General features: G+C 49.0%; 1 protein-coding gene across 1 annotated transcript in view; it reads left to right on the forward strand.

Moving 5' to 3' along the window:
- Positions 1-19083, forward strand: part of Fstl4 (follistatin like 4) — a 430956-nt gene that overhangs the window by 382094 nt on the left and 29779 nt on the right. The window contains exon 8 of the mRNA XM_050157785.1: positions 8263-8383. Within this exon, the coding sequence (XP_050013742.1) occupies positions 8263-8383 (121 nt within the window). The remainder of the gene's footprint in view (positions 1-8262; positions 8384-19083) is intronic.

Below are 19083 nucleotides of genomic sequence, written 5' to 3' on the forward strand. Positions count from 1 at the left end.
CTCTGAACCACCGTCGTCTGGTTCTGTAACCACTCCAGGTTCTGCAGCAGCCATCAAAGCAGAGTGAGGGACACCTCCAAACCCAGACTGTGTGCCATTGCCTTGACAGTATCACTTGTCCTCTACCACAACTCCTTCGCTCTCCCTGTCATCCAAGGGTCATGGCACCTGCCCAAGGAGGGGACAGAAACAGGGTCAGAGCATCCCAGAAGCCACAAATGATGGCAGATCAGCCGAATCACTGAATGTTGGTGCTGGGTTCTTTTCCTATAGATTTACAGCTACTCCTGCCTGGGGTAGCAGGTACCGGGCTGGTCTCTTCCCTGCTGGGAAGCAACCACATCCCTTCCCACAACTGCATAAAATGGGTGGGGTCAGAGGTGTGGAAGAACTTTCTGGGGGCCCGCAGCCAGCCTGCCACCCAGTGGCACTCCTGGGGTTTCTTGATAAGAGGACATAGTAATACTTAGTGCCTGGCATTACCGTGCCCTGCGGCTGCCTCTGCCTGCCACCTGAAGTCCCACAGCTGTGCCCACTTGGATATGAGGTCAGGTATAAGGTGCTGGCACATTAGCCACTTCCTTCTGGCCCCACTGAGGACCTTCGGGGGGGGGGGGGGGGGGGGGGGGGGGGGGGGGGGGGGGGGGGGGGGGGGGAGGGGGGGGGGGGGGGGGGGGGGGGGGGGGGGGGGGGGGGGGGGGGGGGGGGGAGAGAGAGAGAGAGAGAGAGAGAGAGAGAGAGAGAGAGAGAGAGAGTGTGTGTGTGTGTGAGCAAAGAACAAACCCAGCACCTTGTGCATGCCAAGCAAACACTGTACCACTAAGCCCTATCCCCATTCTCTCTTATATTCTTCTGTTTAAAATGGAGGTGGGGAGACGGGGGCGGGCAGGACAGTAAGATGACTCCGTGGGAAAGAAAAGTGCTTGCTGCCAAGCATGGTGGGTCACTAGTCCCAACTGATAGGAGAGGAGAGAACCAAATCCCTCAAGTTATCCTCTGACCTCCACCACACACATACGTGCATACATACATGTATGCGCACACACATACATACATACATACATACATACATACAAATAAATGTAATAAAAAATTTAAGAAGGGGAAGGAGAAAGAGGCAGCAATGGCTCAGTGACTAGAAGCACTTGCCACGAACCCTGGCATACTCCACGTCTCTGCTATAAACGCATGCCTGCATACACACATGCGCACAGAAAATAAGTGTTTTTAAAAGATTTTAAAGACCTACCACACACTCGGCATATCCCAAATAACTTGAAAAAGCCACTCTTTATTTGGTTGTAGGTTTGAGGTTTCTGTGGGTTTTCTTTTTTCTTTTTCTTTCTTTTTTTTTTTTTTTAACTGAAGCTCACTATTTGGGGCTTTCAAATGTTGGCAGGCAGAGTACAGTGATAAAAGCAGCAGCACAAAGCCCACTAGAAGAAAGTATCTGTGCCATTGTTTGAAGGGCCTGTTAAAAGGCTCCCTTTCCCCCGTGGCTAAATGGGGGGAAATGGAGAACAAATATTTCTAATGAAGCATGCACATCTCTCTCTAAATGTTTCTTTGGAAGTGAGTTCTTTTTTTTTTTTTAAAGAGACCAAAAAGAAAATGATTTAGGAGCTCATGACTCATTTAATTTTTATTGTCTTTGTATGAACTGGTCATGAATCCATTGTGGAGTGATGAGAGGCGTTTGATTAGCATGGAGAGCTGTTTGCCGCACCGCAGACAGTAGCTGTCATTCTGCATTAAGATCATCTCATTAAATGCCTGGGTACATTTTGTTTTAAACTCTTGGAAAACACAGCACTTGAAGCTGGGGCCAGTTCTTTCCAGCTTGGGTGGAAGACCCTGGTGATATCTAAACCTCTCCTGCCTTTTTAATCCCTGGCTGCATTCAAACCGATGGATGTATTATCCAGAGTGGTCCAGGGGCTGGGAACGTTGGTCAGTGGATGGAGTGCTTGTCTTGTATGCACAATCCTTGGGTTCCATCCCCAGCACTGCCTAACAGGGCGTGGTGACACACGCCCGTAACCCTAGCATGTAGGTGGTAGAGGCAGGAAGATCCGAAATTCAAAGTCTTCTCTTGCCTCCCAAGCAAGTCATAAGCCTACCTGTGCCACGTGAGACCCTGTATTGGAAAGAAAAGGGAAAAAAAGGCACTCTGGGGATGGGTCCCAGGTCTGTGGTGTGCCAACTTGTTGGTCAACTGTCTCCAGTGCCTCTTCTGGCGCTGGCTTTCTAGGTAGCTTTCTCTAACTAACCTCTTTCCCCTCTTAGTGCTGCCTTCAGTGCCTAACTAGATCCTGAGCGCAGAGCCTATGGACCCCTCACAGACTTACTACTCAGTCAGTGCAGGAGGGTCCCTCTTGGCCACTGCAGGTTGGAGCCCAGCCCTCCAAAGGATGCTCCCCAGAGCCTGCAGTCCCAGCCCCCCACCAGAGCAGCTGCCCCACCCAGTGTGCCTCCACCTGTCGTCTGTCACTTTGTGTCAGCCTTGTCCACTGTCCACCGTGATGCAGCCCTCATCCAGACAGACACACAGTTCTTATATCAGATCAAGTCCATAGTGGAAGGGGACAGAGTGCAGTTTAGAGGGGGTTGATTGGTTTGTTGTGAAACAGGCTGTCCTGTAGCTCAGGCTAGGCTTGGTCCCCCAGTGTAGCTAAGGTTGCCCTCCTGCCTCCTTCCACCTTCTGATTGCTGGGATTATCAGCAAGCCCCACTGAGCTTTAACCTGACGTGGGCAAGACAGTCCCAGCCCAGGATGCCTAGACCTGCATGGCTGCTCTTTTTGGGCTTCAGTGGCCACCCAGGATGGTGCTGCAATATCCTTAATAAAAAGATCCGGAGCAAGAGGACAGGGTTGGCAGGTCCCTGCAGAATGCCACATCTGTTCTAGGAGGAGCTTGGCAGAATAAGACAGCACAGAACCCCCAACATAAGTGATCAGCTATAGAAACCTGGCAGCTTGGGTGGGTGGGTGTGTGAATACTCATACTCAATACATGTGTTTGTATGGATGCTGTATGTTTACCAACGCATGTGTGGGGACCCCATTTGGTCTGGATGCTAAACGTGATTCAAATGTCTCTGAGTATTGGCTACCATCAGGCTGTGAGTTGTCACTCAGTATAGGACCACACTGTCTGACTGTATAGGCAAGATATCAGGATGAGTGACAGTTTAGGGGCTAGAATCAGGCCATGGACTCCTGCTGACACCCTCTTACCCAAAGAGAGCCAGGAGTGTTCCTTCGGTTGTTTTGTTGGTTTTGTGTGTCCGTACTTTGTCTGCATGGATATGCGTGCACCATGTGTATGCAGGAGACCGAAAGATTGTCAGATCACCTGAAACTGGAGTTAGAGATGTCGGGGAGCTGCCGTGTGGGTGCTGGGACTTGAACCACCCGGGTTCCCTGGAAGAGCAGCCAGTGCTCCTAACCACTGAGCCATCTCTCCAGCCCCTCAGAGATGCTTCCTGAAAGAGCAGAGTTGGAAAGTTCTGAATAAATGCCTCCAAGCTGAGCTTCAGCTTGTAACTTTGACACTATGGTTAAGCTGAACTTTAATGTCACCTGGAGTCCTTCTGTTTAATGCTGAGTCACCAAATAGTCAGCCGTGGTGGCTCATTGTGACATTACTCATTCCTGACTCTCGTGTGTCACCGCGGAGGCACCCCCCTCCTCCCTCCCTGCTTAGCTACTGTTTAGTACTGAAGTCTCGTCTAATCACTTTCTTTAATAAGGGCAAATACTTAGAAAATCGCTTTTTAATAGACAAACATCGTGTCTTTAAGTAAAATTGTCTCCTTCCCAAAAAAATGGATGTGCACCCATACAAAGAATGGTCTAATGTGGCATCTGTTTATTTCTGGAAGGAACCTTGATTTTGCTAATACATTTCTATGTATCAGAGGGAAAAAGCTATCCATAAAAAAACAATTACAGAGATGCAATCAAGCATTGATAGCAGTATTCAGACACATCTCAGGAAGTATTCGGAGGAGAAAAGATTGCAGGCTTAGTTTTATGCAGCTTCTTATAAATCAATGTTTAAAGTAATTCTCTCACATCCAATGAGGTAATTTGATTTCTGCAGCCAGTATTCATATCCAGAAAACAATATGCATTTCGTGCTGTAATTATATGATGTCTATTGTTTTAGCCTAGAGAGATTATTTTATTTATTACAGAGGCGGGCTCTCCCTGCGCTGACACCACAGGCGGTGATGTGCTCCAGGAAAGCTGTAAGCAGCTGCCTGGTTCTCAGGTCCTCTCAAGGCTGGCGCAGCCCTTCCCACGAGCTCACTACCCCAGGGGTGTGCTCTGCCACAGGGAGCAAGGACTTATTCTTGACAAGAGAAGCAGGCAGAGGTTAAAAGACTCTTTCAGGGGTGTATAGTCAACAGTTTGGGGACTCTGTACAAGGACATTTCTATCTGCTACTGCCCCGAGCTAACGTTACGTTCATCCTGAAGGATGCAAAAGAATAGAATCTCTCAGAGAGCTAAAGTAAAGGGTAGGGAATAAATAGACAGGAAGTGGAAATAATGAGACCAGACCTGGGTAGGTGGCTCAGTCAGCAGAGTGCCTAAGGTTGATGAGGACCTAAGTTCAAACCCCGGAACCCATGGGAAAAAAGGCAAGCGTGGTGGTGTGCTTTGTAACCCCACCACTGGAGAGGCAGACAGGAAGAGATCTCAAAAAAAAATCAAAGTGGGTAGCACCAGTGTTAACCTCTTGCTCCGACATGCACATACATACATACATACATACATACATACATACATAAATGCACATGCACCTGCACACACACAAACACACATACACATGAGTACTTGGGACCAACCCTTTGCCATTCTGCCAGCCACTTTGTTATATCCACTCCCATGTTTGGGTCTTTCATGGCTAATCAATACTTCATCAATTATGAAGGCAGGAGGGACACCCCGATTTTCATACCAAAGAACCAGACCAGAACTGTATCCCTGAAGAAAACCTCACTCAGTGGCTTACTGCTCCCTCAAGTACCACCAATGTGAAGTGCTGCGCTCAGCTCCAGGGACACAGCTTGACCAGAGTTCAAGCATCCGCCCCCCATGGAGCTCAAGTCTAGAGTGTTTCACAGATGAGGAACTCAGTAACACAAAGAGAGGGAGGATGAAGCCTTGGGGTGGAGGTCAGATGAGACGTGAGCACCCTTGAAGGAGATAGATAGATAGATAGATAGATAGATAGATAGATAGATAGATAGATAGATAGATAATCTGATAGATAGATAGCAGCCGCCAAGGAGGAGGAACCGCGAGTAAAAAGTTCTGGGAAGCAGCGGGAATCAGGGCTGGGCACAGGGAGGGGAAAGAGTGGAAAGAGCTAACAGGGGCTGGGGCAGTGCGGCCACTCTCGGCCAGGTCCAGGTGAGGATGGGCGCCACCTGGCGTTTGCTTGAAAAAGCCTGTTCTGTGGGAAGCTATGTGGGTGAGCAGGCTGCAGGGGTACAAAGGTCGCTACTCCCCAGATAAGACCATGGTGGCTAGATTCAGGGTGTCCTGATAAAGAGGGTAAAATAAATCAAATATTTTCAAATAGAACCTACCGACTCACCCCGTGGGACTGAGTGTCTGTCTTATGTTTGTTTTTTTCCCCCCAGAGAATAAAACAAAGTGATGTAAACCCAGGAGCTGTTCAAGCCCTTTGTATAAAATGGCATAGCATTTGCATGCTCATGCATCCCCTCCCCTAAACCATCTCTACATAATGTGCATATGTCACATGATATAGATGCTACACAGACCGTTACTATGCTGCCCGCTTCAAGGAGTTGACAAGAACAAAGTCTGCAGAGACACCATTTTTTTTTTTTTGACAATTTTCTCCCCTGGTGTGTTGAGAATCTCTAGATATAGAACAGTGGCCTTCAGGAAGGACTAGCACAAGTTAGGTTCCGACACACGTAACCTCTTGAACTCTGTGTGCTGATGCTAATGGGGTACCACTCTCAGGTGACTCCCCTGGGAGTTTGACTTTGCACAGCCACCTCATCTGTGCTGTGACCCAGGTGATTAGCGATGCTGAGATGGTGGGGACAAGAGGGAGGGGCCACAGGAGTCTGAGGTTACCTTCAAGGACTCTAACAGGGCTATGGTGTGAAGAGTGAAGAAAAATTCAAAAGACCTCACACCAGCCTCCCAATAAGCAGCGCTGGTTCTGCACTTTGGGATGCAGTCCGCCTGGATCTGACCATGTGGAGCACTGGGTTTCCCTCCCTATTAGCATCCCCATAAGCATGAGCTACAAGTCCCCCAACACACACACACGGGGGGAGGGACTTACTCCTGCCTCCCGGACATATTTCAGAGGCCTGCCATCCCACCACTGGACTCCAAGAGAAACATATTTTTCTCAACACATTTTCTGACTCAGGACACAGCTGAGACAGAACATGTCATCCCAGCATTGACCAGCCATTAATTTTTCATCAGCAACTCAGGTGTGAGCCCTGATGGCTCTATTAGAACACAGGGTAAGTCGGCTATCTGCTGTGTTCATTTATTACTGAGACTTCCACGGAATGGTAGGGATGTACTCTTTTAAGCAACGAGATGTTTTACAGTCAGCGTGCAGGGTTACAGAACCTTCTTCAAGAGGAGAGCATGGTGGGCCATTTTTTATTTGTCTGTCTGTCTTGTGGTTGTTGTTTGTTTTTTTTTACTAATATTGAAAGCAGGCGCCATGTTCACTATCAACCTTCCTGACACTGCCTTGTACCTTTCTCTCATCCTTCATTTGCGCTAAGTTAACCCAAAAGCATCTTTTTGTTGTTGTTGTTCCCCTCTGAAATATGAGCTCATGTACCCCAGACTGGCCTCGAATGCACCATATAGATGACGATGGCCTTGAGCCTGATCCTCCCGCCTCCACCTCTGGCCTGTTGGGATTACAGGTGTGTACCATCACACCTGTGTGTGCTCTAGGCACCAACCTCAGGCTCTGCACATGCTAGGCAAACACTCTACCCAGACCCCCACCAAACATCTTTAAAGGGACTCCTGTGGTTGTGATCAGGTCCTGGGGGTATGAGCAGGGGAGAGAGTCATTGCTGCCTGGACAGAAGCAGTGCGTTAAGGAGTGACCCCCCCACCCCACCCCCAGAGCAGCTCAGACATCTTGTGCATGGTAGCTGGTGGCCACCACAGTACCACTGCAGACAAAGGAAGCTCTTCATGTCTCCAATGTATAACCCCTGGGCAGCCCCTTTTTCTTACCCTTAAGCTGAGGCCTTCAAGGTCTCAACAGTGCCAAGTCCCACATCCCTGGAGATGCCTGGTAGCTAAAGCCAAACCTACTGAGGGATTTCCATAACAAAGAAATCATGAGCCCTAACTTGTCAGCGGCTGGTGCCTGGAAGGACCCAGCTTCATGAACAACTCTGCAAGAAAGAATACAGCTGACCAGAGAGATGCTAGTGCCCTGTGTTCATTGGACCCCTCCATATACTCTGACCCAGGAGGAGCCATCCCAGGAGGCTGCAAGGACCACTGAGCCGAGACCGACTGGGTTACTTCCTGTAGAAATCCTGGGAAAGGCTCTTCTGTCTCTCTGATGTCCCTGCCTTGTTTTGGTTTGTCGCATATTCCCATTCATTCTGTCTCTCTTTCCTTGGATGACTACGATCCTATACCAAGAGGGACTCTTCCTTGGAAACCCCAGCACCATTCCCTAGGTCCTCACCCCACCCTCCTGAAGATTGACAAGAAGCAGACAGCCAGGTTGGACTGAGGAGGGGTGGCCAGTCTAGGTAGGCTACTCCGCGATCCTATAAGCTGCCTTGGTCCTCCATAAGCTAGTGGGTCAGGCCCCCGCAGCATTTTGCCCATACTCACTTGGAGATCTGATTCCACCAAACACAACCACACTCATTCAAATGCATATCAAACTGGCTATTGTCAGGCTATTCTGGCAGAGCCAAGGAGCTAACAAAAACCAGAAGACTCTGGAGGCTGAAATATTCACCATCTAGCCCTTTAAGAGAGTTTTCACCCTTTGCTCTCAATAAGATCATCCCTCCGGAATCGAGCCTTCTGCCAGGTGAACACGCGTCCTGTGAAAGAAGCCAGCATCCCCGGGAGCTGGAGGGAATTTGATTGCAGAGTAGGGGAGGTCAGGAAGGAGGAGGCACCAGGGAGGGTGATGTTTTTCCTGGGAAACTCGCTCACCAGCTGTCCAGTCTGCTCATCATCATTCTTTGCCCACAGGACTTCGGAGAGGATGACTCCCTTTACATCACCAAGGTGACCACAATCCACATGGGCAACTACACCTGCCACGCCTTGGGCCACGAGCAGCTGTTCCAGACCCACGTCCTGCAGGTGAATGGTTAGTAAATGGCTCCGTGCATGCTGTCCCCTCCACGCTGCTCCGAGAAAACCTTACTCTCTCTTGCATTTTGTCTTGTTAAAGACATAAGCAGCCCATCTGTTGCAATAAAGAGAATGGCTTAGGAAGTGCCGGATTCGTTTTACCCACGGCTTCCACAGATGAAATGAATCCAAATGCGGAGGGAGGGGGCTTGGGGATGAGCCATGCAGGCAAGTCACCCTGGGCTGCGGAGGCTCCAGTGGCCCCCGTGAAGTAGGGGACAGGTGTGGCCCACGGGCAACATGATACTTTGATCTCTGGATCTAGCATTTACAGAACCTGTGTCCAAGCCACCATTGCTCTTACAGGGGACATGACACCATATTGTTGTGCCATCTAGAAGGCGCGGTATCCTTCAGCAGCCTTTCCCCACAGGGCTCCATGAGCCTCCTCTCAGCCAGTGAGGATGGATGGGTATGATTGGAGGGATTGTTTTCACTGGTTCAGGACCAGACATTACCAGCGATCTTGAAGGCAAGGAGGAACTGACCCCCCTCCTGGCTACGCTTCCCTCTCCCACCTAGCAGCTTTCCAAGCCAGAGTCCATGATCCCATTTGTAGCCCGTCCTGATTAAGCACTGTGCAGAGACTCCCAAGGGTTCATGCTGTCACCCACTCTATGGGTGGCTTTAAAGGAAATCATTTACTGTCTGGGGCCATTGTGGAAGTAGAGCCTACCTCCATATCACCCTGCTTGCCATCTCCGTCTAGTTCCACCCATCACCAAAACGAGCCCCAGTCTCTCTGAAGTCCCATCCTGAACCATCATGTCCAGGGAATTAGCCTCATCCCACTAAGCCCAACTGTCATTGATCAGACTTGGAGCAGGCACTAGGGTATCAGGGAACTGTGAGGCAACTCAGCTCTCAGATCCTCTGTGACAACTGGTGATTGGGACACTTCTCCTAGGAGAAACTGAGTGAGGTGTCAGGAATGATGACGTCATGAGATTCACCTTGACTGTCCTCAAGGATCCAGAGTGAGGGGCAAGCCGTTTAAGGGCTGACTGGGCATCTTCAGCTTGCCCTGTGTTTATCTTGACAGAGTGTCTATGGGATTTTTATATTTGTGCATGTCTAAGTATTATCTTATTAGAATTTCCCTCAAGCTGAGTTGTACCTTTGGAATTTCATATCTGTGTGTTCAGATTAAGTATCAGGGATTCTAGTTGGCAATTTAACTCAGTTGGTAGAGTGTTTGCCTAGCAAGTGCAAAGTCCTGGGTTTGGTCCCCAGCATCCCACAAACTGAGAAGGTAGAGTTAGAAGGATCAGATGTTCAAGGGCATCCTTAACTATACAATAATGAGCTTGGGGCCAGCCTGGACTACATGATACTCTATTAAAAAAAATGTATCTGGATTTCACCACACTTAAGTGTTCCTACTTATTATACCCCAACAGGAACGAACCCAGAGACTTGGGGATCATTCAGGAACTAGACTTCTATGCAGCACAGGTAGTAGGGGACACTTCTAGCAGAGACTGGTCCAAGTAGAACATATGCTGTGCAGAGAATGTCACCATTTGACTCTGACAAGTGATGACCAGAGGCTGAAAGTGACTATTCAGTTTCAAATCAGCTCTACTTTCTGTTCCATTCCCTCAGATCTTCAGGCAGGCTGCATAAGTACACTCATCTGGTATCACACAGACCTTCCATCCAGTCCTACTCGTAAGAGGCCCAGGCACAGGGCTGGAGAGCTGGCTCAGTGGTTAAGAATGCTCCCTGCTCTTCCAGAGGATATAAGCTCAGTTTTCAGCAACCATATCCAGTGGTTCACAACTACCTATAGCTCCAGAGGATCTAGCGCCCTCTTCTGACCTCCACAGCTATCTATACTCACATTCACATACCCTCACACAGATGAACACACAGACACAAAAATAAATCTTAAAATTTAAATAGTCTAAAGCAAAAGGAGAGAGCTGGGGCTTTCTCTCCTCTAAGACAAACGTGAAGAGGAGGGAACTCATACACAGCAACGTGAGAACCTCCTAGATGTCTCCTCTATTGGAGGAGGCTCTAAAGTCTCCAGCTCCTTCATAAATGATGTAGCAGACCCTGTGTTGAGGTCCCTGGGGACCTGGAAGACTAAGCATGGGCTCATGGTATGGATGGATTCAATAGCGAGATCTCAGCACCACAGCATTCCTGGGCTTAGACTGTCTCCGAAGGGGAAATGGACTGCTTGCCTACTATCTTGGCTTCTTCCCTCACTGCTGTGACAAACTGCCTGCTGAGAAGGTAGCTCGGGGGATGAAGGTTATATCTGGGCTCAGAGTTTGAGGATGCATTCTCCATTACAGAGGGAAAGGCATGGTTGTGGGGTGTGAGGCAGCCGCTCCCAGACAGAAAACAGTAAGAGAGATGAATGGTGGAGCTCAGCTTACCTTCTCCTTTGTACTCAGGCTAGGACCCCGGCCACAGGATAATTCTAGGCACAATTAGGATGGGTCTTCCCGCCTCAGGTTTTCTCTGATAGCATCCTTATGAGTGTGCCAAGACATGTCTCATCATCAAGCTGACAATGAAGATGAACTATTACACTATTCAGAGGGGCTGGAGAGCCTTCTGAAGAAGAGATTCATAGACCCACGCCCTAACTGTTGAGAGATTCAAGACTTCACTACTAGCCAAAGGAAGAGTCATTGATGGTGTGGGGAGAGTACGCTGGGAGCTGGATATCGTGTGATCAGTTTCCTCCTTCATTGTGTGACCTGCTGGACAGCTGGGCTGGTCCTATCGGGTGCTATATATAGCTCCTGGCACTCACAAAGGCAATTGATGTGGCATGCAACACCCTCATGGGATCACCTCGACAGTAGGCACTATGATTATCTCCCAAGGATACAACATAATGATCTGCTGACCCCAGAAAAAGGCAGGAAGTTTTCAAAGTGCTACAGGACTTAAACTTCTGTCAGCCTTAGAATGAATCAGTGTGCATCTGTGTGGAAAGACAGGGAAATTAGGATATCCTGAAACCATAATTACAGTAGTAACGTTTACTGGATACCTACCATGTGTCTTCCCTATCTTACAGGCAAGGTCACTGGGACTCTGAGAACTGGGGTGACATACCCTTACATCAGACACACACATAGCTAATAGCTACAGAAAAACCTTGACAACACCTGGGCCAGTGCCTACCCAGCTATGATGCCATGAAACTGCCCTTAGAGATCCTGGATCTGAGGTACAGGGTAGGCAGTTGTCAGGTCTTTGTTGCGGTTATCTGGACTGCACACTCTGGAGAAACAGAGGATAGGAGCCCTGCATCCCATGTCTCCAAGTCTGGTGCACAGCTCAGACCACGTTGGAAGCAGCCATTGAAACAGACTCTGAGGACAGAGCACTAAGTGGCAGTCTCAGATCCAGCCTTTGGCTTCAGCAGGTCTGAAGTGGGTGGAACACACAGCTGGGTGTCGCCTGGTTCCCCAGAGGGCTCAGTGACTCCTGATGGTGCATGGTTTCCAGGAAGAACTGGGTCACTGTAGGAATCTTGCAGATCTTTGAGGGCTATGGCTTGGTACTGAAGGAGGGAGCCTCTCTGCAGAAGACTAGAAGGCTAGGAAGGCCCTGGAGGTTCTCAGTGGGCTGAGTTGCTACAGGGTCTCCTGAGGAAGGAGGGGACATGGGTAGTGACATGAACCTATTCTTTTTACCATCCACCCTACACCTGAGGATATGAAAGATGGCCCTGAGCAGCTTGGGTGGAGTTTGGCCAGTCGCCTACTGTGCTGCTGGAGGTCTGCTTTGGTCCCTTCCTGGTCTGGCAGGAAGATGTTTGAGAAATACATGGGATAAAGGAGAGGCAGCCTTAGGGGAGGCTTTGGATTGATCTTAAGCCATAGTTAGTCATAGCTGCTGGTAGACACTGATAATCAAAGCTACTGGCCATTTGCTGGGCCTCCAGCCCATCATACAGATATGCGGAAAAGATGATCATCCAAAATATAGGTTTCTTCTCTCTAGGGCCACGCTACTCCCAAGCTGTCTGGTAGCAGAGTTGGGATCCCATACACGGACTGGACAACCACCATCTTCTGAGACTCCCCGCTTCCATGACTGCCTTAACCCAGCTGCTTAAAGGAACCCTTCCAGGAAGCTACACTACCTCACACAAATTAGTATAACTTGCCCATAGCCCAGGCTGCCAGAGATGAGGCCCAAATCCTGACATGATTTATAGCTTGCTGCAAAGCCCCTACATTGCTTTCATGGGAAGGAGCGAGAACTTCAGACATCCATGATTAATCCATTAAATTAAAAATACCTTCGACCTCCCCACAGTTCAGACAAGTAGTGATTCATCCCCAAAACACAATAATCATCTTCAAATCTGCTTATTACTCCAGCTTGGTGCTTTTGTGACTTCTTACTTAAGAACATATTTATGCCGCCTAAACCTTGGCAATGGAGATGATTCCCAAAGAAAATGGACCTTTGTGTTACAGATCCAAATGGGGCGTGGGCCGGTATATGGGAGTGGGTGTGTACACCTGCACATGTAGGTCAGAAGTCAACTTCAGGATCATTCTTGCAGAGCCACCCACCTTGTTATTTTTGAGACAGAGTCTCTCACTGGCCTGGAACTCACCAAGTAGGCTAGGCTAGGCTGGCTGGCCAGAGAACCCCCAGGAACGGCCTACCTTCCCCCCCCCCCCGGCTTACTGGGATTCTAAGCACATAGCACCACACCCAGCCTTTCTTATTGGGTTTTATGGATGGAACTCAGATCTTCATGCTGGCAAGGCAAGTACTCTCCCAACTGAGCTGTCTTCCCACCCCCTCGTGAAATCGTATGAAGGCTTTGCAAATCTAAAAGGAAATGTATTTATGTAGGATCCATTAGTTTCACATTCTTTTTAATATACAAAAGATGCAGGGGAGGGGTTCGGTCTTGGAAGATGCATGGCCTGGGGACACAGGAGAAACAGTTGTTTCCTTCCCATGCTACTGAGAGCTGGCATCTTTGTCTGGCTCTGACAGGGACCCACATAGATGCCTCACAGCCCAGGGTTGTCCTCAGGACCTCTCTGTCCAGACAGACTCTACAGAGCTGGCACTGGGTGTGGCCAAAGTGTGTGACTGTGGGGATCAGGGCTGGGTGGGTGTAGGCCAGGTGCTCATTCAGAGCCTGGGCCTCACCCATTCGAGAACCTGTTAGGTCTTTATAGACAGCCATTGAGTGCCCACCCAACTGACCTATGATTGTTTTAGTTTCTCATGCCAGTTGCATCCCCAGCAAATTTAAGCAAGATAGCTTCCTTGGAAAAGCTGCTCGGTGCCAGTATTGCAACCCAGGATAGAACAGGCACTAAGGAGACCAAGAGACTGCTGATCCTGCCACTACCCAGGTACCCAAGATGGCCCACAGGGTCCATTTTCCCCGTCCGCCAGAACTGATGACCTAACTGGGCACAGTCATCCAGCTCCACACCAGCAGCTCCAGGAAAATGCTGAGGGGACCTGGCCCACTTAGCTCATGGAGAACCAAGGCAGCTAACTGTTCCGATGACCCCAAATCCCTGAATGCAACACATAGCCACATGCCCTGCTTGCATGGACATACATAATGTATATACATACACCAGAGCCCTGTGGTCCAGCCAGCCCTTCTCCGAGCTTCATCTCTGCTATACCCCCTCATGCTGATTCCATCAGTGCCTCAGTTTCCCTCCCAGAGTTACCCGCTTTCCTTCCTGCCATGGATTTGTTCCATTTCTTATTCCACGGTCTTCTCCCCACCCCCTTACCATACACCCTCATCAATGCATTCGACAATCTCCTCACCCCCTTACTTAGTATACACCCCCCATCAATGTGTTCAACCAATCAGCATACTTTGGCCTGCCACATCCTCATGGGCAGCAATGGGCAAAAGTGCTAGGAAGAAATTTCTAAAAAACAAACAAACAAAAAGGAATAAGGAGAATCAGAAGAAACACACATGGTTTACATAGGATGGCAGGACAAAGAAATGGAGAAGGTAGTGTTGATGAAAGGTGGTGGGAAGGTCAAAGGTAAGCAAGCCCCAGTGCTCTGACAAGGGGAGTCTGCCCTTTCCTGAAACGATAGAGGTTGCTTTAAGGGCAAGGTCTGAGCTATCGGGGTGCATTTCAGAGGTGTCAAGTCCTTGAATGGGTTAGGCTAGCCAAGGAGACCTGCTCCAACTCCAGCATCCAAACCCTGGGGCTGTGAGGAAAAGCCAGCTGAGCAGCTGAAAGGGAGAAGCCTGTGGGAACTGGGAGAGATGCCTGAGGCCAAGTGGAGACAGCGCCCTACAGAAATGACTCAACTGCCTGATGCAGTACAGACTGGCCGGGGCAACGATGAGGACAAGGGTGGCTGGACAGGAATGCATGTGGAAGCCACTGTGACCCAGAGAAGAGCAGTTCCCACAGGGTGACAGTTTCGTGTGGCTGGAACTGGCTGAGGGAAGACTGAGGGATGAAGGAGGAAAAAAGCAGGTGAAGTAGAAAAAAGGGTCAGAGGGGAAAAGAGCCTCTGTTCTGGGGTGCTTTAGAATTACTTGGCTTTCTTTAATCGAGAAGAGAATGAACAGATTGTAGGAGCTGAAGGGGGAAGGTCCTGAGTGAGGGGCTTTAGAGGCGCATTCTGGAAGGGGGGGCGAGATCTAGGGCTTGAGCTAAGCAGAGCAAAACAGGACAGCAGTCTCAAAACCCCCCGCACTGTTACTGTCGTGTGGAAGGGAACAAGAACGACCAGGAAGTGAGAGGGTCTTTGCTTCGGGAGCCTTGGGGGAACAGATCCTTCTAGCCTGGGGAAAGGAAGGAAAGGCTTTAACACAGGCCCATAGTCCCAGCTATTCAGGAACTGAGGCAGGAGTATCACAAGTTAAAGACCTGCCTGGGCTATGGAGTACAGTCAAGGGCAAGCTGGGTAGTGGTGAGACCCTATCCACCCTCCCCAAAAGAAGACAGCTGAGGCCATAGGTCAGCGGCACAGCACTTGCTTGGCATGTGTGCATCACACATGCACAGAATTAATTCCAACCAATTAAGTAGGGGGCTAAGTACAGGTTGCCCCTAGGAAGCTGCAAGAGAAGCAGTGTCCTCAGGAGAAAGCCAGGTCTCCAGGGGAGAGGGACAAACAGATAAAGGAACCTCACTGCAGACTTCGTAGGTGAGAATACAAATTCCTGGTGGCAGAGGGAAGACCTAAGAGAGTGGCCGGGTAGGACAGCATGACATGATGTCATTACAGGGGACAAAGGACACGAAAAGAGCCTGGTGAACCCCACTCAGGTTTGAAGCAAGCTGGGGAGAAAGGAGCATTAGATGTGGGGGCAGCAAGTCCCCTCTTCAGTCCTTCTCAGGCTCTCCTCAGGGAAACCTCCAGACCATCAGAGGGCATGTGTGTGTGTGTCCTGTCGGTCCACCTCCTCCTCCCCCACCCCCACGCCCGCCTACAGTGCCTTGAATTTAGGCACGTATTTCTGTTGAGTGACTCATCCTACGCCCTTGACTTTGAGTCAGGCGTCCTTTTGTTCTAGAACACTGTCACATATTTTAGTTTAAATTGAGTCCCAAATTGGTCTGGAAAAGCTCTCATCTCGGAGCACGGTGCGCAGGCGCGGGGGGAGGGGAGTCGGACACACATGTGGTCGGACAGATGATAGCTGCTCAAGTGTGAAAACGTCTCAGTCTGCCCACGCACTCCTGTCAGAGAGCAGAGCAGAGGCCAAGGGCAGTCTCCAGGGCTGGTACCGACCACCGCAGGAACCAGTCCCCGGTTTCTAGCGTCTCCAGTTCCCTGGACAAATTCTGCGCCAATAAACAGCAGGTACCGCAGACATCTGGAGGGCAAGTCTCCCACGGAGGAAGAGGAGAGTGAAGCCTGCTAGGATCTATTCCCCAAGGCTCCTCAAGGAGTGACCCCTCACATTTGCAAAGTTGTTCAGCCATCCTTTCCACACAGAGAGCTCCACTACTCAGCAAGGGACCAGAGTTCTTAGCACTGTGGGCATCAAGCCCGACACCTGGCTGGTGTTCCAGAGCTGTCAGCTGCCCCATAAGGGATTGACAGAGGCTTGTAAAATCAATCCAGGTCCTTAGTCAGGTGCTAGCTTCAAAGAGGAGGAGCCCCTCAGCCCACCCCCAATCAATGGTCTAACGCTCTGTGATATCTTGGTTTAGCAAAATGACAAGGAACAATGTCATTTCTCAGATTCCTCAGCCATGCATTGAATTTTTTTTCCTTCCTAGATAAACTCAGAATTATTTTGTCAAGCCCCAGTGGGCTGGTTTTAATTGAAATTAGATTCAGTCCCTGGGTTAATTTGTCAGATCTTGTTTGTGACAATGGGAAATCTCCCTAATCAATGACCTCCCTCAAACTGTTACTTTCTTATACTGTCGGTGGTTTATCATGTGGGTCCAGTCTGTTGTCTGCCTGGTCTGCACTGATCTCTGAGCAAACCATTCACTTTGTCTGCTTGGGTACTAGCTCTTTATTGTATTCGTGTAATCGTTATCTTTTTTTTTTGGTTTGTGTCCCAGAGTACAGCTACCTAAAACATCATTGTTCTCTATTATATGGTGACACTCTTAAATGTCCTCTAAGAGAGGGAAGAGATGGCTTAGCAGGTAGCTAAGAGTATTTATCTAAGGACCAAGGTTCCAGGACCCACAGCATGTGGCTCATATCCTGTAATTCCAGTTCCCAGTGACCTGACGCCCTCTTCTGGTATTTGAGGGTACTACATGCACGTAGCACACGCACAGACAAGCAGACACATACATTTAAATAATTTAAATCTTTTTCATTTTAAAATGCCCCCATGGGTATTTTAAGCATTTGATCCTTGGTTTGTGATGTTATTTTGAAGGCTGGAGAGTCCTTAGGAGATGGGTCTCAGCTAGTGGAAATAGGTCCCACTGTTCAAGGCTTTGACATTGATCCTCACCTCTGCTTCCTGGATGGTCACAAACGAAGAGCCTCAGTTGCACCAGAGAGAGCCCTCCCACCGCCGTGCCTCCCCACTAAGGTGAGCAGAGATTCCTTAAGTTATCTCTGCTGGGTGTTTGGTCACAGGGGCTGGAAACAGCCTCATCCTTTAATATGGCCGTCTCTGTGTGTTGCTTCCTTGACCACACCAGCAAGCTTCAAAGTTAATGTTGCTTCCTCTACTTTCTCCTTTTTTTTTTCCTGAAAGGAATGGTGCTCTGTTCCTTCTTTTTATGGACATACTCATTGTAGGAAGAAAATATCATTTTGTTCCTATTTTACTGAGATTCACATACTAAGAAATGGAGTTTGGGTCTCTTTCAAAGGCTCTTTTGGTGCCTAGTAAGAAAATCAAATGATTTTCTTTTTGGTCACCTTCACAGACACTGAGACAAACTGTACTCAGAGTAAGCTCTGCTAATTTTTATGTATGTGTGTCTGCATGTTCATATGTGAGCATGGGTGTGCACATGTGTCAGCACATGTGTAGAGGTCAGAGGACAACCTCGGGTTCTATTCCTTACAGTCCATCTTGCTGGCCTCGTGTTCACTGATGCTGCCCCATGAACATCTGGGGATTCTCCTGTCTCTGCCTCCCACCTTGCCTTAGGAAAAGCAGGATTCCAGATGCATGCTACCGAGTCCAGCTTTCCTACATGGATCTTTGGAACCTGAACCCAGGTCCTCACACTTGCACAGCACAGACTCTGTCCACTGAGACATCTCTCTAGGCATCCCTGAAATGCCTAGACTTCAGCAATTCACAGTGTGTTTATGATTCTGATTTACACAGGACTGTCATGGTTTAAATGAGAACAGCCCCCATAGGCTCAGATATTTGATTACTGGGTCCCAGTTGGTGGAACTGTTTGGGAAGGACGCAGAAGTATGGCCTTGTGGGAAGGGGTGTGTCACTTGGGGATGAGTTTTGAGATTTCAAAAAGCCCACACCATTCTCAGCACTCTTTCCCTCTGCCTCCAACTCTTGGGAAAGATATAAACTCCAAGGCCACGCCTACCTGCCTGCTGCTAAGCTCCCCACCATGGTCATAGACTCACTGTAAACCTTAAATAAACTCTTTGTTCTATAAGTACCGTTGGTCATGGTTCTCATCACAGCAATAGAAAAGTAATTAAAATAAGGACCAGGTGAGATAACCTCACAGCTTATTCATACATACACATACATACACACACATACATATACATACACACACATATATGAGCCATTTCTACAGCCCCTAAATGTTCCTTTTAAATGATCCATTTCCTTGAGGTTTTTGTCTTTATTGCCTATAATACTCCATCTTCACATTCTTAAACCCCTTGGTATTCTCTCTAGTTCTTCATTGATCAAGCTTTCTCTTCTTACACCCAGGCAGAGCAAAGACTTCCTCATTGGTCTTCCCTTGGCTTTTGAGTTGAGTCCTCCATTTCACTTCTACTTTCTCTGGGTTTGCCTGCGGTTGCCGGGCAGGCTGCTGTGCTCACTGATGAGCTCACTGATGATGCCCTGGACAGTCCTCAACCAGAACCCTGGTTCTCTCTAGAGACTTCTCAAACCACCCATCAGCCTCTGTACTCTGGGCCTCTGAGCTCCATCTCTGGGCTCTAAGGCTATAGGCTCCGTACTCAAGTTCTGTGCACTCCACTTAGACCCCATTCCTCCTTCCCTCCTTCCCT

The sequence above is a fragment of the Alexandromys fortis genome, unplaced genomic scaffold (genome assembly GCF_014885135.2).
Source record: "Alexandromys fortis isolate MF-2015 unplaced genomic scaffold, M_Fortis_MF-2015_v1.1 scaffold_103, whole genome shotgun sequence".
In the NCBI taxonomy this organism is placed as follows: Eukaryota; Metazoa; Chordata; class Mammalia; order Rodentia; family Cricetidae; genus Alexandromys; species Alexandromys fortis.